At 42.5% G+C, this 25,313-nt stretch overlaps 1 protein-coding gene across 1 annotated transcript in view; it reads right to left on the bottom strand.

Annotated features, from left to right (window-relative positions):
- Positions 1–1,784: 1,784 nt before the first annotated feature.
- loxl2b (lysyl oxidase-like 2b) overlaps positions 1,785–25,313 on the bottom strand; it is a 54,647-nt gene continuing 31,118 nt past the window's right edge. Inside the window, exons 6-14 of the mRNA XM_022208907.2 lie at positions 22,304–22,487; positions 16,404–16,555; positions 14,936–15,103; positions 12,202–12,367; positions 11,603–11,843; positions 8,979–9,094; positions 8,361–8,497; positions 8,167–8,278; positions 1,785–5,824 (exon numbers count right to left, since the gene is read on the bottom strand). Of these exons, the coding sequence (XP_022064599.2) occupies positions 5,754–5,824; positions 8,167–8,278; positions 8,361–8,497; positions 8,979–9,094; positions 11,603–11,843; positions 12,202–12,367; positions 14,936–15,103; positions 16,404–16,555; positions 22,304–22,487 (1,347 nt within the window). The 3' untranslated portion in view covers positions 1,785–5,753. The remainder of the gene's footprint in view (positions 5,825–8,166; positions 8,279–8,360; positions 8,498–8,978; positions 9,095–11,602; positions 11,844–12,201; positions 12,368–14,935; positions 15,104–16,403; positions 16,556–22,303; positions 22,488–25,313) is intronic.

Raw genomic sequence — 25,313 nt, 5'->3', positions numbered from 1 at the left:
AGAAGGAAGGTTGGGCTGTGTAATTATTTTATTATTTTTTTTTACATTATGTTTATTCTCTGTAAATTTCACAGTTGAGATGAGACAAATCATACATACACTAACAATGAAAATATAAAGAATGCAGACGAAAAATGAGCAGATGCAGCATTATCCTAAAAAGATAGATGGGCATGGAGATGTTTTAAAGTGATCTCACCACATTGAACGTGACGTCTCCTGATTTTACCATCAGCTTCTATCATATCTGGCACATTCTCCATGAACCATCTCCTACCACTCACTACCTCCATTTTCTAATCCACTGGTTTACCTGTGACCTCTGAACATTCTCTGGTTTCTCTTAATAAAACTGTGGTCTTCTTTCAGAAATAAGGACATTTCTAAGTGAGCCCATACCTTTGAACGATGGCGTCAGTCCTTCAGAGAAAGCATGAACAGAGATCTGATGCTAGCAGCTGACTGGACAGGAACAGTGTGATGTGTGACTGAAACCAGCAGAGGTCAGTGTTGCTCTTCTGTAGAAGCTCCTGGTGTTCCTCAGCTCATCAGGAACCTCAGCTGCAGCATCACTGAGCACACAGAGGTCCTGTCCTGAGGCTTGTTTTACAGCAGACCAGGAGTCAAAAGTGCAGATTGTGAGTAAAATTCCTAATTATATTCAAATGTGTCAGAATGTAAGGACAGAAAGGTGTTTTCAACTAAGACTCCTTAAATCTGACAGCTTTGGACAGATGGAACCTAAAGAAGTAAAGCTATCCCTACGTTCTTTGGTCCACCTGCTGGTAGATCCAGGTCTATCTGCACCATGTGGACCTCTACAGACTGCTCTTCTCTCTGTGTCCTTCAGACTGACTTTTTTGAACCACTAATATTTTGTGTCAGTTAGTTGGGTGGTCAAATTATTAGGAACACTTTTAAATGTGTTGTATTTTGGTGCACCACCAGCATCCATGATGACCTCAACAAAGAACATGAAGCAGAATTATCATCACACCTACGGACAATACAGAATCATATTTTACCCTCTGGACTGTGGGAGGAAGGGCTGCACAGTGGTGTTCTGGTTAGCACGTTTTCCTTACAGCAACAAGATCCCCGGTTCAAATCCCGGCCTGGGCCTGGGATCTTTCTGCATGGAGTTTGCATGTTCTCCCTGTGCATGCGTGGGTTTTCTCCGGGTACTCCGGCTTCCTCCCACAGTCCAAAAACATGCTGAGGTTAATTGGTTACTCTAAATTGTCCGTAGGTGTGAATGTGAGTGTGATTGTGTGTCTGTATATGTAGCCCTGTGACAGACTGGTGACCTGTCCAGGGTGTCCCCTGTCTTCACCCGAGTCGGCTGGGATAGACTCCAGCACCCCCCAAAGTATGCAGACTGCATCACGTTTTACACACTCTACATCGTGTTGTAAAATACATTTTGATCCACACCCAACAGGTCAGAATGACGAAGCAAAACCTGAATTTTTAAATTAAAAGTCCAAAGCTGAAATCTGTCGTGAGATGAAATTATGACACGGAGCTAAAAAGTAAAAGCAGTTAGGGGAAAAATCAACGTTTGGCAACAGTCAGAGACTAGAACTGATAGCTGGTAGTGTGGAGTGGATTTAAGACTGGAAGACAACCCTAAAACATGCTGTCAAAGCTCTAAATCAGTCTGTGGCAGGGACAAATATCAGCCATCAGCAGCATAAAAACCAAGAAAACTGAATGTTCAGAGCTAAAGCAAGGTCAACCACGACAAAAACGTGGAAGAACAGAAAACAACAGAACAGCAAAGCTGTGGTTGCTCCGTAACTCAGACTTTTATTATAGTTTCACACACAAAGCACATTGTTTCGTACGCTCAGTTCAAGTATACTGTTAGTATACATAATGTAGCTGTTCAACATGTACTGTCCTCAGAAAACAGAGGAGCAGTTTGATAGCACCATTACAAAAAGTACATTAAAACTGGAGTCACACATTATTGTACAATAGAATAAAACGAGGTGACGTTAAAACAGGACGTTACTGATGAGCTGTTGGAGAAAATCAACACATCTGGAACTCTGGTTGTGTGATGGAGAACAGAGAGGATGGTTTCTACCAACCACAGGATGGAAATCAGCTCTTCTGTCCTCCTGATAGGAGAACATAAAGCAGTGAAGGCTGAAACCTTCCTGTACCGACAGTCTGCTGATGTACACACACTCCAGTAACATGTCTTAAAGCGCACTTCACAGGGATTTTTAAACATATCAGTAATATTTTTACTACTAAAAGGAAGAAAAAGGTTGCTTCAGAAACAATAGATGTGTTGTACCTTTGTCCTGTGCTTACAGGACTAGAAACAATGGTAATATAATAGTAGAACTTGAAGAACTCCAAGAAGGAAGAGTAGAAACAGTACTTCTCAGTGGACATGAAGAATGGACAAACGGAAAGATAAGGTCAGGGATGGATAGTGGTAGGGTAAGGGTTAACGAGGTGATTTCTTGGTGCTAGCATGAATCTTATCCATGACCAATCCTTTAGTTTGGGCTGATCCATCTGGTCGTCCAGAACAGGGTTTGTCCATGACACTGACTGATTCTTTTAAGTCTTTAACCACTGACTGATTCTTTCAACTCTTTAACCACCTTCATCAGCGTGGAAAAGCCAAGAGGAATCCTCCTTGGATGATTAAATTCATCTGCTGTCTTTCCTTGCATCCATCCTTCACTGAGAAGCACCAGTTCAACTCTTTCTTCTTTCCACAAAGCCATATTTAATGTGTGGAGGTAAAACATGATAGTTAATGAGATTTACCATGAGTCCAGACTTTAGGGACTCCCTGTACATCAGACTACATGTGTGTGGTATCCTGGCCTGAGTCTTTGAACTGTACAATGGAATACAGCTGGTTAGCTAGTTAGCTAGCTAACCTCATTCTGCCCTGGGGGTGGTAGATGCTGGAGTAACTCTCTACTATCCCAGGAAAATGAAAGTTATCTTAAAAAAGCTAATATGAGCTGTTCAGCTGGAGATGTCGGGCTACCACTGGTAAACTACCCTCTGAGCCATCCCATAAACCTGCTGGTGATTACACAAATGGTCAGTTAGCTACTTTGTTAGCTTGGCTAACAGAATAATAACTCAACAGGTAATAAGACATGTTAGTTAAAACATCATGGTAAAGCAGCCCACAGGCTTTTCATCTTGTTCCTTTGATTATGAAAAATGGTTTGTTGTTGCAGTCAATGACCAATGAATGAATTAGCTTAATGTAGCACATCTGTTCAGGTCACTGAAGTTAAACGTGCTTGAACTGAAAGCACTCAGCTGTAAGTGATGTGAGGACCTTTATGCTTCCTCTCATTGTTTTAATCCCTAAAAACTCATCTGTGTGTCAAAGTTACATTATTAAACGTTTTTCCATGAAAATAATCCTCTCCTGTCTAGAAATGACTCAGATGGAAATCTAAACCTGCTTCCTCTAGAATGTGAACATCTATGAAGTCCCTCAGCCCTCCCCATTCACTGCAGAAGGAGCACACCAGCTCACCTCGGACCTATAAATCAGCCGTACACTACCTGGTTCAGGTTGGTTTGGTCTGAATCTGAATCTGGGATCGATATACTGCAGTCTAAGGACTGAAGTGTCCAGTCACTGCACTGATTGCTTATCTTACTCATGATGCATGAGCAATGCATCATGAGTTGCATGATAAAAACATGATAAAACAGCATGCTAAAAACTTGACATAGACATGTTAGCGAGGTAAAAACTATCAACAGAGGGAGACTTTTAATTCATTTCACTGGATATATGCAAGAATAAGTCGATCCTTCGTTCTCATTTCAGCACGACACTAAAAACCCTCATGCCCTTCCCTGAAACAGGCTGTTTAACAGTACCTCCGACCAGGTGAAGAGCAGCCATCTACTGCCAGCTGTGGTTGGAAGTTCCAAGTTTGTTTAGCGTCGAATAAAAATCTGCTGGGGTCAGATGTGTTCAGTCGCACCTGAAACCGTCCATCAGCAGCAAACCAGAACCAACTGCAGCAAGGTCAGAAGATAACCACTGGAGGGCAGCAAAAGCAAGACTTTTACTCCGTCAAAGAGGCAGAGTCTAGGCGGAGTTATGTGACGATCGGCTGTCTGTCCGTCTGTCTGTTAGCAACATTACTCAAAAACAAAAAACAGACCAATGATTTGGATGAAATTTTCAGGGAAGGTCAGAAATGACTCAAGGACCAAATCATTAGATTCTGGCAGTGATGCAGCTTATAGTCTGGATCCATGGATTTGTTGAAGATTTCTGCACATCGTAACTGTAACCATGACAACCAGTGAACACTACATCAGCTGATTGTGATCCTACTACAAATCCACCTCTGAGGACTTATCAGGACTTATCCATCAGAAATGATACGAGGACTGAGCAGCCTTGGAGGAGGACTGCTCTCTGAGGGCTTTTCTTATTATGGTATGTGTCCACAGGGGCGTTTTTAGGGATCACAACACTGGATGCTTGATGGGCGGACAGCCCGAACAGCTGCATCTAACAGAACAACACTTCACTCAGGAACTGACTGCTTCTGGAACTTTAAACTGGACCAATACGGCAGCTTTTAACTTTTATTCTAAACACATCTGGGGTGAATTCAGCTCTGCAGCTGCTGAATCTGTTTTCATTTAAGGTTAACAACAGTTATTTTCCTCATTTGCATAAAGTAGTCAAAACCTCAGCTTTATGCAACTGAGGAGCAGGAAAAGCAACGGCACTTCTCTAGAAATGCAACGTGATGCTCCCAGAATGCACTGCAGAGCGGCTTTCATGGACGATGAAGGTGACAGATCCTGTGGACACAAACCATCAGAGGTCTTAAAGAAGGGAGGAGGAATGGATGTAAAGGCAAAGAGAACGTCAGCTTCAGAGACACATGTTGCTGCATATAAACAGAAAAATAAGAATAATATTTGTCTCTCTGTTAAATGAGATTGCTTCCACTACACCTCTAGTAGTGCACCTCTGTTTTTGAAGCGTAACTACAGTCTGGTCCATTCACTTTGCAGAGCAGATTAGAGGCACGTTTCAGCCATGGCACATCAGTCCTGCAGCTCAATCAGACAGTTAGTATCTGTAACTGGTGATGAACGGCTGCTTGCTTTGTCAGGACTTGCTTCTGCTCATTTAGCCTTCAGTGGAGATGTGAAGCTTCACCTTAAATACCCAGCATGCAGCAGGAACGCCTGTGGAACGTAACCTCAGTGTATCTGGACTTCAGTGTGTAAAAGGCACTCTGAGAAACTGATTAAAAGTGGAAGAAATTGACTTGTGCTGCCACAATGATAATTCTCTCAATCTTCAGGTACAAAAATCCAAACTCCCAAGGAGAGCTTTGAACAGGAAACACTGCAGCAGAGTTCCATGAAAAAAGGCACTTTCCTGATGACATTCCCTGATGCTGCCACTAACCTGCAGGTTTATTCAGCGCTCATTACAAAGTAAAAAGCTCTCTCAGTCACAGAGCAAAGTGTTGGTGAAGCTGCAGCTGACTGTGTCTGGACAGGAGGGGAATCAAATCATCTCTCTGCTGAAGGGAAGGAGGAGGTCTGAGTGTCACAGAAAGCTGCTGCTTCATAGAAGAGGGGACATAAAAGGAGATGTTTGGACCAGGACACAGCTGGCAGGAGGAGTCCAGCACAGGTGGAGATGTGCAGTGGTTGGTGGGCGTCAGACGGTCATCCTGCTGGAGGGAACGGCCGGTTGGCTTCACTCTGCTTTACCTGTGGGTCACCTGGTTGTTGAGGAGGCCTGGGAACGTCTGTTCTGTTTCTGTGCTTAATGAGCCACCTACAGCAGCAGAGACAGCAGTTAGCACCACACACTCCGTCCTCGTTTCACATCTGACGTCATCAACACGTTCATTCATTCTCACTGTGAAGCATCAGATCAGATCAGACATGTTCACCATAAACACTGAACATTACAGGGTCTTTACACTGTCCAAGAGGTACGTAGAAAGATTAGGGACACTAAGTTTAAAAATGACACTTTGATTAAAAACTAAAATGTTCCACTGAGCAGCTGTAATAACAGCCAGGTCAGAAAGCAGAGAACTGATCATAATTAGCTAATAGCAACAGATACATCTTTACAGAAAGAGCTAAAGCCTGAAAGTAAAAGATTTAATGATTAACTAAATGTTATGAATAACTAGGTAAGTTCCAATACATACACACGTGGACAAAATTGTTGGTACCCCTCAGTTAAAGAAGGAAAAACCCACAATTCTCACTGAAATCACTTGAAACTCACAAAAGTAACAATAAATAAAAATTTATTGAAAATTAAATAATCAAAATCAGCCATCACTTTTGAATTGTTGATTAACATAATTATTTAAAAAAACAAACTAATGAAATAGGGCTGGACAAAAATGATGGTACCCATAACTTAATATTTTGTTGCACAACCTTTTGAGGCAATCACTGCAATTAAACGATTTCTATATTTGTCAATGAGCGTTCTGCAGCTGTCAACAGGTATTTTGGCCCACTCCTCATGAGCAAACAGCTCCAGTTGTCTCAGGTTTGATGGGTGTCTTCTCCAAATGGCATGTTTCAGCTCCTTCCACATATGTTCAATGGGATTCAGATCTGGGCTCATAGAAGGCCACTTTAGAATAGTCCAACGCTTTTCTCTCAGCCATTCTTGGGTGTTTTTGACTGTGTGTTTTGGATCGTTGTCCTGTTGGAAGACCCATGACCTGCGACTGAGACCAAGCTTTCTGACACTAGGCAGCACATTTCTCTCCAGAAGGCCTTGATAGTCTTCAGATTTCATCGTACCTTGCACACTTTCAAGACACCCTGTGCCAGATGCAGCAAAGCAGCCCCAAAACATTACTGAGCCTCCTCCATGTTTCACCGTAGGGACAGTGTTCTTTTCTTCGTACGCTTGGTTTTTCAGTCTATGAACATAGAGTTGATGTGCCTTACCAAAAAGCTCCAGTTTGGTCTCATCTGTCCAAAGGACATTCTCCCAGAAGCTTTGTGGCTTGTCAACATGCATTTTTGCAAATTCCAGTCTGGCTTTTTTATGAGTTTTTTTCAGCAGTGGTGTCCTCCTTGGTCGTCTCCCATGAAGTCCACTTTGGCTCAAACAACGACGAATGGTGCGATCTGACACTGATGTACCTTGGCCTTGGAGTTCACCTTTAATTTCTTTGGAGGTTGCTCTGGGCTCTTTGGATACAATTCCAACGATCCGTCTCTTCAATTTGTCATCAATTTTCCTCTTGCGGCCACGTCCAGGGAGGTTGGCTACTGTCCCGTGGGTCTTGAACTTCTGAATAATATGAGTCACTGTTGTCACAGGAACTTCAAGCTGTTTAGAGATGGTCTTATAGCCTTTACCTTTAAGATGTTTGTCTATCATTTTTTTTCGGATGTCCTGGGACAATTCTCTCCTTCGCTTTCTGTTGTCCATGTTCAGTGTGGTACACACCTTTTCACCAAACAGCAGGGTGACTACTTGTCTCCCTTTAAATAGGCAGACTGACTGATTATGAGTTTGGAAACACCTGTGATGTCAATTAAATGACACACCTGAGTTAATCATGTCACTCTGGTCAAATAGTTTTCAATCTTTTATAGAGGTACCATCATTTTTGTCCAGGCCTGTTTCATTAGTTTGTTTTTTTTAAATAATTATGTTAATCAACAATTCAAAAGTAATGGCTGTTTTTGATTATTTAATTTTCAATAAATTTTTATTTATTGTTACTTTTGTGAGTTTCAAGTGATTTCAGTGAGAATTGTGGGTTTTTCCTTCTTTAACTGAAGGGTACCAACAATTTTGTCCACGTGTGTAACTCTATATTATATTTTAGCTAAAAGTAATCAATATATGGTCAGTATACGCAGCAAAAGCTATTAGTAGTTATTTTTAATAGATAATAAATAGCTAAAATAATGTGTAAACTTTGGCATTAACTATGAATATCATCCTGTACTGAAGGGCACTGAGACCATAAACCTGTTAGGACAAAAGAAAACCTGTGTAGACGGTCTGAACGTTTGCATTTCTGTCTTCATAGAAACGTCACACATCCTGAAATACCTGCTCCTATACTGACAGAACAATGCAACCTATCCTGTAACACTAAAGAGGTACAGACGGTCTTCTCCTACCGTTATGGCAGCTGTACATCCACACACGGTGACCATCATATCGACATCTGCATTTCATGATGTTATTGCTGTAGTCTGACTCTGGCACTTCATAGTTTGGATTGATGTTAATCTGGAAGAGAGCAGAAATGAGTGAGTGTGAAGCAGAAACAGAATCTAAAAGCATGAGTGTAAGTTTGAAGAAGCAGCATCACCTGGAAAATGTAATCTCCAGGTTTGAGCTCAGTGATGTCAATCCACTGGCAGTCGATGTCATGTCTGTAGGTATCCCAGCAGCCCACGGTGATGCCCTGCTCTCCAAAGTTAGCACACTCATACCTTTTTTCAATACCTGCAATAACAAACACAAACATTTGAGAGAACAAACCCTCGGACGGCATTTGATAAAAACTTGTGAATGTGTTATCTGCTTTTAAAGTCGCTGTGAGCTCACTGATGTTCCCTCCTGACCCAGAAGAACATGAGCATCTATCTGTCATCTTCTATCTGGACACTGCATGTATAGTTCTCCCTTTAGCTCTGTTCTGGTCTCACCCAGCTTATAGTTCACCAGCTAGCTGCTGATGGAGCTGAATACGTAGAAAAACTGCTGACTTGTGTCTGGAAACGAGCGGTGGACCAAAACAGTACAGCAGTGACTCATCAAAAGCTCCTAACTGAGAGGAAGTTCTCACTGGTTCTCTGTAGGTTTGGTACCATCAGTCTTCTGGTGTTCAGTGCTGCTTTAAGGACTAGATTTGATAGAAAAACAGCTTCTAGCACAACTCTGAGAAGCAAAAGTGTTTTTGAATTCCCAGCAAACATCCTCCTACCTTCATCACACTCCGAGTCCTCCAGACAGAAACTCGCTTTGTGCCCTTCTGCTACTTTGGTTCCATTGAGGCTGAACAGGTCATAGATGGTGAACACCTCCATGCTGTGGTAATGCCTACACACACACAGCAGCAGAGCTTTACAAACCTCCTCAGAAACATTCTCTGCTGTATACCACAGCTCCAGCTTACAGTTCATCAAGATCCTTTAAAATTCTAAATTAAAATGACATCATGGCACCTGTAACTCACAGCACGTCTTTAAGGTGGTTTAACGTCTTTAAGGTGGTTTAACGTCTTTCAGTGGTCCTGCCGGTCCTGACAGATTTAATGCTGGTAGCTGTATGAAGCTTCACCAGCTTCCTCCAGTGAAGACATGAAGCCACAAGAATGTGGGACTTTCTGCAGTAGCTTTGGCTGAGTGCACCTTCAATTAGAAGGCAGCAGAACATATGGATGTCTAATCTGAGACGTGGTTTCTCATTCACGCAAATGTCTTCTTTAATTATGTGGTCCAGCTATGAAGTAACGTCTCTCTAGATGAAGCTGAAGCTCATTGTTCTGAAATAGAATGTACTATGACGCTGTGACTTATATTTATAGAACTCTTTCTCACAAACTGGACAGTGTGATGAAGTGTTTCAGTCTGTAGGCTTCAAGAAGAGCTGCACTAGTGTCCTTCTAAATCTGATTCAGTAATGTGGCCAACATTAAATGAACTGAAATTTTAAGCTCAATATTTTACATCAACCAGCATCAGATTTGTTACCTTTGTTTTCCATGAGCTAGATCAATACACACTACCAGAAGTTTGGACACACCTCCTCATTCACTGGTTTTTCTTTATTTCCATTATTTTCTACATTGTAGATGTCAAAGACATCAAAACTATGAAGCAAGATATATGGAATTATGCAGTAAACAACTGTTAAATAACTCTAAACATGTTTTATATTTTAGATTCTGTGCTTTGATTCCTGCTTTACACACTTTTGGCATTCTCTGGATGAGCTTCATGAGGTAGAACCTGAAATGGTTTCACTTCACAGGTGTTCCTTGTCAAGGTTCATTTGTAGAATTTCTTCCTTCTTAATGGGGTTGGGACCATCAGTTGTGTTGTACAGAAGTCAGGTTGGTCCACAGTTGACAGCTCTATTTGACCACTTTTAGAATCCATATTGTGGCAAAAACCAGTCATCTACGACAAACGACAGTCCATCATTACTGTAAGAACTGAAGGTCAGTCAGTCCAGAAAACTGCAAAAACTTTGAATGTATCCTCAAGTTCAGTCACAAAAACCATCAAGAGCTACGACCAAACTGTCGGACATGAGGACCGCCCCAGGAAAGGAAGACCAAGAGTCTCCTCTCCTGCTGAGGAGAAGTTCATCTGAGTCTCCAGCCTCAGAAATGGAAAGTTAATAGCAGCTCAGATTAGAGCCCAGATAAATGAAACCTAGTTCTAGTAGCAGACACATCTCTACATCACCTGTTCAGAGCAGACTGACCAATCAGACCTTTATGGTCCAACAGCTGCTAAGAAACCACTACTAAGGAAAAGCAACAAGCAGAAGAGATCAGTTTGGACCAAGAAACACCAGGAATGGACACTAGTGCAGTGGAGATCTGGGCTTTGGTCTGATGAGTCCAAATGTAAGATCTTTGGTTCCATCTGTCGTGTCCTTGTGAGACCAGAAAAGGTGAACGGATGGTCTCTACATGCATGGTTCCACCATGAAGCATGGAGGAGGAGGTGTGATGGTCTCTACATGCATGGTTCCACCATGAAGCATGGAGGAGGAGGTGTGATGGTCTCTGTTGGGCATTTATTCCAAACTGAAGGAACCCTGAACCAGCATGGCTACCACAGCATCCTGCAGCAACATGACATCCCATCAGGTTTGGTTTAGTTGGACCATCATTTATTCTCCAACAGGACAATGACCCCAAACACACCTCCAGGCTGTGAAAGGACTATCTGACCAAGAAGAAGATGATGGAGATGACCTGGCCTCCACAGTTACCTGACCTAAACCCTGTCCAGATGGTTTGTGCTCAGATGGACCACAGAGTGAAGGTAAAAGGACCAACAAGAGCTCAGCATCTCTGGAACTCCTTCAAGACTGTTGGAGAACCATTTCAGGTTCTACCTCATGAAGCTCATCCAGAGAATGCCAAGAGTGTTCAAAGCAGGAATCAAAGCAAAGAATCTAAAATATGAAACACATTTTGAATTATTTTAAACTTTTTTGTTTCCTACATAATTCCAGATGTGTTCATTTATAGTTTTGATGCCTTCAGTGAGAATCTACAATGGAAATGATCAGAAAAAAAGAAGAGCATTAAATGAGAAGATGTGTCCAAACTAAAGACTGTTAGTATAAATTTTATTCCACAGCAGAAAACAGGCGTGTTCGGCCTAGCTTAGCATAGCGGTCAGAAACAGGAAGAAAATTTAAAAATACTACTAGTAACACCTCTAGAGCTCAAAGGTTTACAGATATTGCTGTTGATTTATACAGAAATGCAGCGATGACAGCAGATGTATGAATCCAGACATTCATAAATGAAAGCAGGTAGCTGCTGTGAATAAATCCGGTGTAGAAGCGTTAGAAGATGCTGACCTGTGACAGTCGTGCCACACCCAGGAGTGTCTGCCAGCTTTGGGCCGGAAGTCCGACTGTCCGTTGTTGTGGATCTGGGAGGAGAAACGAAGCAGGCGGCGGTAGGAGTTGGCCGGGACCTGGCTGGATGTGGAGGACAGACAGTTCTCCTCATAGGCACACTGCAGCATGAACATAGGGCGGTCCTCCATGTAGGTGGTCTGCTCCACCACCTGAGGGTTCAGCACCAGGTCAGGAGCCGCTGTGGACGGCAGGATGCGATAAAAAGAAACCCACAGAGGAGCAGACGGAGACAAAACTGATTTAGAAACAGAGAAGTGGCTCTGTGCAGAGTAAATGAGTAGTTTCTGTTTCAGACTGCACAGGCCTCTGGCGATTTTCAGCTATGCAAACATTTCTCTGAGCCAGAGCTTCCAGAGCCAGAAATAATTCCATTGGTTGAATTTAAACTCAATGAGTAGAGTAGTGTGAAGTGATAAAGTGCACAGCAAAGCTAAAATGTCAGTTACTTCTTTCCTTTATTCAATACTTTCAGCTTTCAGGGTAAACCTTCCAGACTCTCAGCAAACTGCAGCGATGTTTGGATTTCAGGGTCTTACTCTCGGAGCAGGACACTCCGGCGGCGTTGCGTCCGCCTCCCTTGGAACAGCTGAGGTGGTCTCCATGGTGCAGACAGTGGGACAGAGACATCTCCGTCCCAGAGCAGCGAACGCCACTCATCACCACGGCGTCGGCACTCACCTCCCCCGGCCAGTACCACGTCTCCTGGAGGATGCACATTATGGAGACAGAACAGACTGGTCAGCAGAGACGCAAACCGGACTGTTTGTTGACATGCAGGCTCCATGTGTGCACAGCAACACGAGCAAGGAATCGGTTCTGGATACATATCACAGCTGCAGAAAGGTTAGTGTTGATCCTCTCTGCTGTTTGACCATTTCAATCAGCACCACAAAGCTCTGTATGATGAGTAAACATCTCCCAAAGCAAAGCCCTTCTAGACGCCTTCTCCACTGAGAAAGGTCGCAAACTCCAGAGAGAAATCATTGAAGCAATTACTGTTCAGCTCACAAAAGACATGATAGCACTTCATACAGTTACCAGAGAGGGTTTGAAAACATGATCTGGTTGCTTGAGAAGCAGTATGTAGTTTTGTTCTTAAGTTGCCATCCCAGCATTGCATGAAAAATGCAACATACAACCAAACAGAGCTGTCAGGTAGAACATTCTGCAGCTGCAACAGACAGCGGGGCTCATCCAGATCTATAAAGTATAAATGATCATCACTGTCAGGTCAGAGCAACGAGAGCAACCCTCAGGGAGCTGCTGGAGGTGAGAGGTGCTGGAACACCACGAAGTGCTGTGAAGGAAGGAGTGCCCTCTCTGACCACTAGGTGGAGCCCTCATCTTTGTACAGTACAGTCATGAATGGGACATTATATGATGCTGATGACGGCGGTCAGAACAGGTCATTAAACTGAGACTTTTTTCCATGTTGTACAGTGTTATTATCTGGTATATATTTATTTCCAAAAAGTGCAACTTGAACTGCCAAATAAGGGCTTTTTAAATGATATTTCCATGTCTGTGATGAAGTAGAACACAACACTGTAACCTGGTAAATACCCCCTATTCCAGCTGACAGTCCTTTATTGTAATCACACAGCTCTTCATTCCACAGCTCTGAGAGGCCGGCAGCCCTCCACCTCCACCTCCACCACGCTGTTTAGGGTCGCCCAGTTTACGCCCGGGGCTCTTTTTCTTAATGTCTCACACGTGTCAGCAGTAAGCAGAGGCAACAGAAGGCTGTTTGTCCGTCTGAGCATCCGCAGACACACAGAAACACAGGACAATGTGGCCGCCAATGAGAGACCGAATCATTTAATATAAGTGAAATCAAATCATTTAGCTTTCCTTTTTCAAACTTTTATATTTTTCTGTGCACAAGTAGAACAAAAAATAATTAAAAGTTACTGCCATATTTTCAGGTGAAATAAGATTCTATTTTGAATGGATTTTTTTATTTGACAGTCTGCAGCCTGAACTTGTTCTAAACATCCAAAGTTCAAAAATTGAAGAAATAAACACACTTACAGTCTGGTAAACTAAATAGTTTTGTCTCTGTAGTTTATTTTCTGTATGGAATTGCATTAAAGCTAAAAGTTGAGCATTAAATCGGTGTCTAGTCTGACTAAGGAGCACTCACAGCCAGTCTGAAATGTCTGCACGGCTTTCCATTTTATTTATTCACCTTCATTGGAGTTTCTGCTCGTAAATGAAGTTGATTAATGGGCAATAACTTGGGGTTTTCAAGTAAGAATGCAAAAATGGAAAAAAGCCACGAGACGGTTAAAGATCGACACCGAAGAAAACTAACAGACTGATGCTGACTATGTATTAACCCAGGAAAAGACAGCTGCTGAGGGGGTTACTGGCTTCATCAAGGGATCTGCAGTGCAGCTAGCATGTAGCATGTAGTATATAGCATGTAGCAGCTAGCATATAGCATTTAGATTACAGCATACAGTATATAGCAGGACCCTCTGGATGCAGTGAGGACAGAAAAAAGCTGCTTTTATCTCCACCAGCTCCTCAGATCCACATGGTTTACCTTCCATCCAACGATGATCACATTTTACTGTTGCTTTCCATCTTTTTCTCTGCCTGTTTCTGTGCAGACGTTCTAGCTGACTGAGTGCTGCTGTCTGGAGAATAAACTAGCTGTTCTACTATGCTACCATCTATTTACTGGAAGCTGCTGTGCTTTTTGACGTGGGTTGCTGCAGAGTCAGCGCTATTCAGTAGCTGGTGGTAAACACACCTGTGCATGCACACAGGTAACACTATATTCTACCAGCCCCACATGCAGCAGTGTCCCATCACTGCTTAGGAAAACACTAAAATGCAATGATCGGTTCAGAGGAAAGTTCTTGCAAAGCATGATGTAATTTAGTGTTAACAGAAACCCACAGGTGTGTTCAGTCTGTACAGCTCCAATTTATTTATTCACATTACGTGCTAAAAGTGGCTTTTAGTTGCTGCATAGAGCGTCAGTTGGACATGAAAAAACGTACATATCCAATAATTAATAGATAATGAACTGATATTCATGAGTGTAGATGAAGCAGATCGTTTAAAGAAATGAACTTCTCATGAACTCACAAAGCTTTCCACTTTTTCCTCGCTCTTAAACAGTTTTACAGGAAGCGTCTCTGGGGTCTCTACTTCGAAGCTCTGGCCTTGCAAACTAAAGATGCAGATCTAAGAAAAACACCCCAAACTGAAACCAGTGGAACAGCAGGCTGATCTGCCCCTGGCTGTAGTGACTCGTACCTGGAAAGCATTGCTGGCGAAGCCCAGGCCCAGCTGCCTGCAGACCACCATGGCCTCCATGGTTCCCCAGCCCTCGCTGCACACCGTCCCCCACACCAGAGAGCCGTTCCTCTCCATCAGCACCTCCACACGGCCTTCATAGGGGTTACGGCCTCCACTCAGGCGCAGCTAGGGGTGTGAAAAACACACCATTACATACAAACTGTTGCATGAATCAGTGGAGCTAATTGTCATACATTTTTTGTGTTCATAACTGAAGCTGTTAAAGGCAAAAATAAACGTATGAAGATGGATAGAGGACAGAGCACCAACAAAACATTCAGACACATTCAACACTCTGTTTCATTTTTACGTTTTCTGCATTGTAGACCAGAACTGAAGACATCTAAACTGAAATGAGACATTCAGCGGTACATGTGGCAGAAGGAACTCCAACTACTGTATACTTCATCCAGTAGATTTCTCAGAGCAGCCACCATTAGCCTTGATGATAAACCAATTTAACTACCATAATAATAAACACTGTGACACCAACAATTTAACCAAGAGCGCAGAAACAACACTCAGTTTTCAGTGGAGAAGGTCAGGTAGTCCAGAACAGGTCTGGAACTTTGAGTTTCTTGAAGAGTAAAAACCATCAACTTCTGTGAAGAAACTTGTTCCCTTAAGGACCACCCTGGAAGGAAGACCAAGACCTCCCTCCACCAAAGCTCACAAACTAAGAAGAAATAAACAGTTAACAGCACCATGGATGAGATCCCACATCAGTGGTTCTCAGCTGCTGGGAGATGGTGTGAAGGAGGTGGAACTGCTGCAAATAAACCACTACTGAAGGAGCCCAATTAGACAAAGAGGAGTGCTTGAACCAACAAACATAAGGGACGGACATTAGCGGCTGGTTCCCATCATGAAGCATGAAGGAGGAACTGTGATTCTGTGGTCAGAACTTCACAGGATGGTCACTACAACATCTGGTGTGGTCTTATCGTTTTTCACAGAACAACCCCCGGCCTGGAATGGCTGATTGACCGAGAAACACAGTGATAGAGGACTCCATTAGAAGACAGTGACCCAGCTAAACCCAACTCAGATGGTTAAGGATGAAGTGGAGAGCAGAGTGAAGAGAAAACAGCCCACAAGTGCTCAGCATATGTGGGAACGTCTTCAAGACTGTTGGAAAAGCTCCCATGATGACATCATGATGCTGGCTAAGAATAAAGGGCGAGCACAGCAAGAAACTAAAACATCAAACAAATTTTATTGTGCACGCTCTTTTCCATATACTGGATGATTTCAAGCATCAGTTTGTTATTCTGATGTCTGCTGCAAGTTTGTAAAAAATATATATAATATTGAAATTAGTAGAAATAAAGAAAAATGCTTGAATTAGTCAGTGTGTCCAAACGTTTACTGGCACAGAGAAGAACATTACTGAGAAGACATAAATACAGTGTGTAGGTTTACTGACCCTCTCCTGGAAGCCCATAGCAGGAACGTTACATCTGACGGCTGCATCCTCCTCATGGCTACAGTCCACAGCCTCCTTGTTGAAGAAACACTCAGTTATGGACTTCTCAAATCCAGAGCACTCCACCTCATTCATGTGCACTGGGCCCATACCTGAAAACACACAAACACATTCAGGTTCTTTTCTCTTAATCCCACACAAACTGATACAGGAAAACAAACATAGCAGCGATTATAATAGGTCCTTCATCCCCACTGCCATCAGACTGTATAACACTACTGTGTACACACGTGGACAAAATTGTTGGTACCCCTCAGTTAAAGAAGGAAAAACCCACAATTCTCACTGAAATCACTTGAAACTCACAAAAGTAACAATAAATAAAAATTTATTGAAAATTAAATAATCAAAAACAGCCATTACTTTTGAATTGTTGATTAACATAATTATTTAAAAAAACAAACTAATGAAACAGGCCTGGACAAAAATGATGGTACCTCTATAAAAGATTGAAAACTATTTGACCAGAGTGACATGATTAACTCAGGTGTGTCATTTAATTGACATCACAGGTGTTTCCAAACTCATAATCAGTCAGTCTGCCTATTTAAAGGGAGACAAGTAGTCACCCTGCTGTTTGGTGAAAAGGTGTGTACCACACTGAACATGGACAACAGAAAGCGAAGGAGAGAATTGTCCCAGGACATCCGAAAAAAAATGATAGACAAACATCTTAAAGGTAAAGGCTATAAGACCATCTCTAAACAGCTTGAAGTTCCTGTGACAACAGTGGCTCATATTATTCAGAAGTTCAAGACCCACGGGACAGTAGCCAACCTCCCTGGACGTGGCCGCAAGAGGAAAATTGATGACAAATTGAAGAGACGGATCGTTGGAATTGTATCCAAAGAGCCCAGAGCAACCTCCAAAGAAATTAAAGGTGAACTCCAAGGCCAAGGTACATCAGTGTCAGATCGCACCATTCGTCGTTGTTTGAGCCAAAGTGGACTTCATGGGAGACGACCAAGGAGGACACCACTGCTGAAAAAAACTCATAAAAAAGTCAGACTGGAATTTGCAAAAATGCATGTTGACAAGCCACAAAGCTTCTGGGAGAATGTCCTTTGGACAGATGAGACCAAACTGGAGCTTTTTGGTAAGGCACATCAACTCTATGTTCATAGACTCAAAAACCAAGCATACGAAGAAAAGAACACTGTCCCTACGGTGAAACATGGAGGAGGCTCAGTAATGTTTTGGGGCTGCTTTGCTGCATCTGGCACAGGGTGTCTTGAAAGTGTGCAAGGTACGATGAAATCTGAAGACTATCAAGGCATTCTGGAGAGAAATGTGCTGCCTAGTGTCAGAAAGCTTGGTCTCAGTCGCAGGTCATGGGTCTTCCAACAGGACAACGATCCAAAACACACAGCCAAAAACACCCAAGAATGGCTGAGAGAAAAGCGTTGGACTATTCTAAAGTGGCCTTCTATGAGCCCAGATCTGAATCCCATTGAACATATGTGGAAGGAGCTGAAACATGCCATTTGGAGAAGACACCCATCAAACCTGAGACAACTGGAGCTGTTTGCTCATGAGGAGTGGGCCAAAATACCTGTTGACAGCTGCAGAACGCTCATTGACAAATACAGAAATCGTTTAATTGCAGTGATTGCCTCAAAAGGTTGTGCAACAAAATATTAAGTTATGGGTACCATCATTTTTGTCCAGCCCTATTTCATTAGTTTGTTTTTTTAAATAATTATGTTAATCAACAATTCAAAAGTGATGGCTGATTTTGATTATTTAATTTTCAATAAATTTTTATTTATTGTTACTTTTGTGAGTTTCAAGTGATTTCAGTGAGAATTGTGGGTTTTTCCTTCTTTAACTGAGGGGTACCAACAATTTTGTCCACGTGTGTAGTTGTTATTATGTGCAATATTTATTATCTTATATTTGCACTTTCGGGACTTTTTGCACTCCTCTGTTTTTTGTTCCTAAGATCCCTGTAACAGTAAATTTCTCCTTTGTGAGATCAATAAAGTCTATCTTATCTTATCTTATCTTATCTTAACAGCAGAGAGAGGACTGCACTGCTTCTGGAGTCAGTTCCATTTAAAAATCTGCCTAACAGCACCTGACTACTAATAGATAGACAAAAATTTAAAGTTCAGCACAGTGACTCAGTGGTTAGCATCGTTGCTTCACAGCTAGAAGTTCATGTCCCTTCCTTCCTGGGATCTTCCTGCATGGAGTCTCCATGTTCTCCTGTACATGTGTGGCTTTTCTCCAGGTTCTCCAGCTTCCTCCCACAGTCCACAAACATGCTGAGGTTAACTGGTGATTCTAAACTGTCTGTAGGTGTAGCGTACTGAGGAGCAGAACATTCCAGATCAACACACAAAGATCCAGAGATCCTCTCCCAAAGCTGTAAATTTGGTCAGACACCATTTCAGGAGACAGCCAACCCAAAATTCACCTCTAAATGGAACATCAGCTGATGGGATGTTTCCTACTAAAGGGCCACTCACGGCTCTCTGGGACACAACAGGACGTCTCCTGCCTCCACTAGAATCTGATAAAGGTCATAAAGTGTCAACACACCACACCTCTGCAGGACTGACATTCTGACCTTCTGATCTCTCCAACACCCAGAACTTTCTACACAAAAGAGAATTGAACAGTTTAAATCAGAACATTAAATGCAGCATCATTGGAGTGATGATCTGGACTCTGGTAGCAGGTTGATCAGGACCAGGATGGAAGAGAAACACACTGAATCTGAAGTGTTTGTGGAAGAAGCACACACATGATACCAACACCTTCTCTGTCACAGACCACAGCCGTAAAGACACAGAGAGTGTTTTTACTCTAAGAATATATTCTCCCTGTCTTATTTTTCTCATTATTAGTCAATGTATATGTTTTTATGTTTAACCATGTTAGAAGTCTACCTTCATGTAGCCTAAAGTTTACAATCTGTAAGTTTATTCATATGTTTAGACATTTTATTATTACCTCAGGAACCATGTGAGATAACCTTATTGTGTTCGGTGTCATTTTAATCATTTATTTGGTGTTATTTCAGAACCATGAAGCACGGTGGTGGCATCATCATTCCAACAGCTGACAGCCACAGCATAGCAAGGCCAGGAGCCTCTTAAGGACAAATCTGACCCAAAGCCATACCTAAACCCCTCAGAACATCTGTAGAAAGACATGAACACGGCAGCTCAAAGACACTTTTCATTCAACCTGAAAGGTCTGCAGGAAGAATGAGGAAAACTGTCTGCAGCCTCTAGAGACTCCAGATGAATCCTCAAAGCTGGAACTGCTGCCAAAAGACCTTCAAGAATCTGATGTAAGGTTCTGAATAGTTGTTGTAAATGAGAGATTTGATTTTCAGTCACTTGCACACATCTCTAGAAACATGTTTTAATTTTGTCATTCTGAGCTGTGGGGTGCAGATGAAGGGAAACATCTCTCTGTAGACACTTAAGTTAGATCTACTACACAACAAAGGCATCAAAAAATTAAGGTGTCTGAAATCTGTAACCCTGATTTTGTCATTTAATTTGGACAGTGCCAGAGGAGCTGTGGTCCCCTGCTTCCCGTCTTCACGCTAGGCTAGGCTAAGCTAAGCTAAATTAAGCTAAGCTAAGCTACGCTGCTGGTTCTACATTCCAACAGTATTTACAGGACAGACATTAAGTGATTTCTTACCTCTTTCGACAAGACAGCAAATGACTGCATTGACCAAACTTTACATAAGTATGTAGGCCTACAGCATTCTTTAAAAAACTAATCAGGGAAAAATACCCACAAGGCTGATGGTGTTCTCAGTGGAACTGGATAGCAAAGACAGGACGGCTGAAGAAGCCAGTTTAGTGCAGAAACGAGGCTCATACTGATAACAAGTGATCAATCAGAAAACCCAACAGGTAAGAAACTCAACAACAGCAGCTTCAACAACATTCAGTTTCCTAAAGACCTCAAAGCTCCTTAAAGCTCCAGTTTACTGAAGCTGTAGATCCTGCTCTAAAGGCACTAAGGCATATTAATAAGGCATATCTTATGTCTACTATGCACTAATAATCCATGTTGTCCTCTGTTAAGGTCATTTAGACTGTGTGTTCCTCTGCTATAGTGCACTACTACGATCTGAACAGTTTTCTGATTGCTTCCATGTGACTGTTGTTTTCATGAAGGGTTAGAGAGCCAGTGATGAGAAATCAGGATGGAAAATGAATTTGGAAAAGGAACTTTCTCTCCATTTCAACATTTTCCGTGTCTAACATGACTGGAATGTGTAACGCTGTACAGCATGTCCCTGTTGATCCATGAAAACTAAACACGGCCTTCTTTTTACCACTTGGGGCAGAATGTGCTTTTTTCTGCAGATAACAGGTGAGCTAAGGCTTTAAAGTCTGTGGAACACAGAGCAGATATCTGCTGTGCGTATCATTTAGAAATGGGTTGGTGGCACCTTTCTGCTGGGTGGAGGCTCCAGACCTTCAACCTGCTTCAGCTCCTGTAAACTCCTCATGGAGCCTCTGACATAACTCTATGGAGCCCATGAATGAGACTTTCAGACTGGAGGCCTCTGAATAAAAACGACTGCTCAGTAGAAGGTGGAGCTCTTCTTCTGGACCCAAACTCAAAACAAGCAAGATGTGACTTCTGTATTTCTGAGTAAGACCCCTGAACACTGAGGCCTGGTCAGAAAAGTGAGACAAACACATATAAGTCAGGTTTATTGTGGTGATTATTTGTAATAATGAGCTGTGATAACCCTTCTTCTCCTCCTGCTCCTCACATCACGAAATGCTGTCTGGCATTAATTTTGTCATTTGCAGTTATAAGCTATGCTAACTTGTATAATTTAACTCATTATTACATATATATTATTGTTTTTATGGTGACTGAAACAGGACATTAATATTTACAATGATCTGATATGTGGTCAGAAAAATACATGTCTCTTTATTGTCAGGTAAAAACTAACTTTGTCCTCTGATTATCAGCTCATGTAGCTGCCTCTATAAGCCTAAAACATGTTGTTACAGCCGCACAAGTATTTCATTTCTGTTACATTTACAAATCATATTTCAGCATCACTGTTACTGAGCAGAAAACGTGAACAAATAAAAGCAAAACAATAATTTCTTGCTATTTATTTAACCAACCTTCTAGCCAGTTTTAAACTTTAAATCTACTCTAATGGAAATCTTTATGTTAAGATTAAATCAGGTTTTTGTGCCGACAAACCCAAAAACCCCAAAAATAGCTCTGGTGTTCATGTTTTGGTACGCCAGAACAGAGAAGGAATACACGTTATAAATGATCCTAGAAACCATAAAACACAGCAAAGGAGAGGGAAAGATGGGCTCAGTGAAAGATGAAGGCTAACACACAGTCAGAACCACTACGTAACGTTAGAACGTCAGTATTATGGTTACTAGCAGTAGAATGAACCCAACTGGATAAAAAAAATGTTGCTTTAAAGTAGAAAAAAAACATTCTAAGTTTTAATCATTTTTACCATCAGGTCAAACTTCTCCAGGTCCACAGGCGTGATATAAGGAGGAAAGCTGAAAGACTGCAATTACTGTCTGACATGTTTGGAACATGTGGTTTTACTCCATCCCATGGAGGAAATATACATAGACCGTTGTTCCAGCCATCCAGTCCGTCATCGTCACCGGACAGTTTCAGATCCACCTTCTAATTATTCCAGACATTTTATTTTATGTTTTTATGCTTCTCTCACTGCTGGCATTACACAGCTAAGGACAGAGCAGTCCTTTCATAAGGACTATTTATTTCAAACATTAGTCTCTTCTTGCCTTTGTCTGAACCATGAAGCGGCTGGAAGAGAACAGAAATATGGAAGCGGCTACCTTGTCCCAGGCGACCTCCAGACAGGGCCTCCTTCGCCGTACCGAAGCCCAGCTCTCGACACACCACGGTGGCAGACAGCAGGTTCCAGTTGTCATCACAGATGGTGCCCCACTCTCCATTTTTCAGCACCTCCACCCGGCCCTCGCCCACGATGGCCCCGCCACGGAGACGAACCAACGGCTGCTGAGGAGGACAGACAGGCGTACTGTAAAACCCTCAAAGAACAAAACCACATTTTCCTTATTCTGGTTCTTTCCAAAAGAGCCGACTCAGCTGGAAGGTGGAACACCAACTTTTCCTCTGTGAGATGAGAACGTTGAGGCAGCAGACTGGATGTTTATAGAACATGCTACTAATGCGGTTCTCCCATTAACTGTTTAGATAAACTGGAAGTGTTTCATTTTACAAGACAACACAGTTTAATCTGGTTTACTGCTGTTTGTATACACCAGCTAAAGGCCAGATGTCTTTGTGTGGGCTCTGGAACACGTCGTTACACTCTCTGTGAACATCCTGGCATTATCACTACAATCCTAAAACATCCGTTATCCAAAATGTGACACAATCCTGCAAAACAACAGACTGGAGGAGATGGTGTGTGTGTTTCAGACAAACACAAGTCAACCACAATGCTGGGATGCAGCATAAAGTTGATTTTCTCATGACAGCAGCACATAAAGGCTTCCTTCATGAGCATGGTGCTGCTGGCTGGCAGTGTCCTCTTCCAGCTGGATAATACACACTGCCATGCTAACACGCTGTTCAGCATCGATTAGAAGATCCTGAGTGTTGACTCGGCCTCTATATTCCCTACATCTCATTCATCTTCAGGATGTTCCCCAAAAAGCAGGTTTGATCCTCGGAGGCTCCACCTTGCATTTTATTAGATTTAAAGGATCAGCTGCTGACGTATCGGTGCCTGAAATCATCCGTCCTGTTGTCTCCTCTCATCCTGCCGTCATTCAGACCAACTAACTAACTCTGCAGAGTTCCCACATTATCCACTTGTTGGCTTTTGCACATTATGCAGCAGCTTCCCAGAAAAGGATTCCTGTTTATTATTGAATTCTAAAGCCTTGTAATTATTCTCACAGCCCAGGACAGCTTGGCTCAGGCTGTGAGCCAAAGCATTATGCTGTTGGTCTTACAGATGAAACCACTCCAAGCCCTGAGGGACAGGCTCTACCAGGACCCTGAAGCTTCCTGTGGCATCTGACACCAACATGTTGATGGAACCTCCTTTCTTGTTCAAATTCTCTTCCCAAACAGTAGAGCTGAGCGCTCACAAACCTTCCTAATGCTCCAGTCTAGCCTTAAGGCCACAAACTGGTTCCATCAAAGGGCCACAGGTTGTTCCACCTGCTCCATCCAATGTGCTGACCACTAGAACTGCTGTTGACCTGCTCTCTGATACATCCCACACCCTGATCTATGCTACTGCACTGAGATCATCAGTGTTCCTCTGTCAGTGGTCAGAAGGCTTTGTCTCACTGGAGGAGGAACAAACCCTCAGACTCCTGGGAATGGTTACTAAATCCATTACAAGCACTTCTTACAACAGTTTGCAGATAACATCTCGTGTCACGACTCCCTGCTGATATATCTGCTGTTCCACTGAGCTCTCACATGTTCCTGCATGGGTTGCCAGTTTGGGATTTGTTTTGATCAGTGACACAATCCAAAGGAAGAAGACGAATTATCCTGTGTGGTTCATCTCAGCCTGCTCAGATCTGCCTGAAGTCCTGGTTGGATCAAAGTCACTTTTATGCTTCTTTGGTCCAATTTATTCTCAGAATTTCTTTTCTTTTGTACTTTCAGAATGAAGTTTAAAGATTTAACAATTAGCACGAAAAGACAGATCAATAGATACTGAAAATAATCTCTAATTATCACCTCAATGCTAATTAACTTATTGAATGAGGAAAGAAAACTCATCAAAAATCAAGATATCAAGTTAAATGTAATGAAACAAATAGATGAAATAATAAACTACTATGATGTGGAAGGTCCCAGTCTTTGGTTCTAGTGGTGACATTAGCAGATGGTGTCCCTTTTTCTTTCCTTTTTAAACTGCAAACATCTGGCTTCAGGGCAGCATTCCTTTGAGTCAGATCTTCTGAGTGTGCTGGAACATTTAGGATGTGATGTGAGGTAAACTCCTCCCAGTGCGGCCCTCAGCTGTGGAACGTGACAGAGAGCATGCACACTCCCAGCCTCACAGCAGAGCGTCACAGAAGTCACACGGAAACTCGTGTCAGCTCAGGGATTCTTCTCTGCTTCGTTTGAACGGAGCCCTGGTTGTCTACAGGCTCAGTGACTTTCATGACCCCTGAAGTCTTCAGACGGAGCAGAAAAAACTCCCATTGAGGTCAGAGGTCAGAACAGGAGGGAAGGTTTGTGAAAGGAAAGAACCTTCTATGCAGCATGAACCTATGAAGACACTTGTGACGAAAACATTCTGGTCAAAGCCTCTTAGAGCCCTGTTCAGTAAATAATGTGAAGTACACGGCCGTACGCCTGGATGCTGCTGCTCCTGAACCCATGTGTCCGACCAGCCTCCATGCTGCTGGATTCAGGTTTTCCACCAGATGTTGAAGCTGCAGCTGCACTCAGACTGTGTGACTGAACTGATGGAGGCGTTGCTGTTCATCCCGTTGTGTTAGATGTTGAGAGGTGAGCTTAGACCAGGATGGAGGCTTCCCCAAACCATGTGAAGATACTACCGTTTTCTCCTTTTCTTGAAATATGGTTTCTTGTCTAATCCATGACCAGACTAAAGTCCCTCTCAGATCACATCCGTTTTGTTAATAAATAGATCTCCTGGCTGGATAAGGCAGGTCAGACTTCATACATTCTCTGCTGTTTTCAGGAGGGAACGAGCCTGGATGAATGCAGCCACTCTGAGGGATTGATCTACAGTTGCAACCAAAATTATTCAACCCCCAGTGCCAATTTGGTTTTTAAGTACTATCTACAACTTTTAAGTTGTTTGGAATAAATTTAACATAC

Source organism: Acanthochromis polyacanthus, chromosome 7 (assembly GCF_021347895.1).
Source record: "Acanthochromis polyacanthus isolate Apoly-LR-REF ecotype Palm Island chromosome 7, KAUST_Apoly_ChrSc, whole genome shotgun sequence".
In the NCBI taxonomy this organism is placed as follows: Eukaryota; Metazoa; Chordata; class Actinopteri; family Pomacentridae; genus Acanthochromis; species Acanthochromis polyacanthus.
This window is presented reverse-complemented; position numbering and strand designations above follow the sequence as displayed.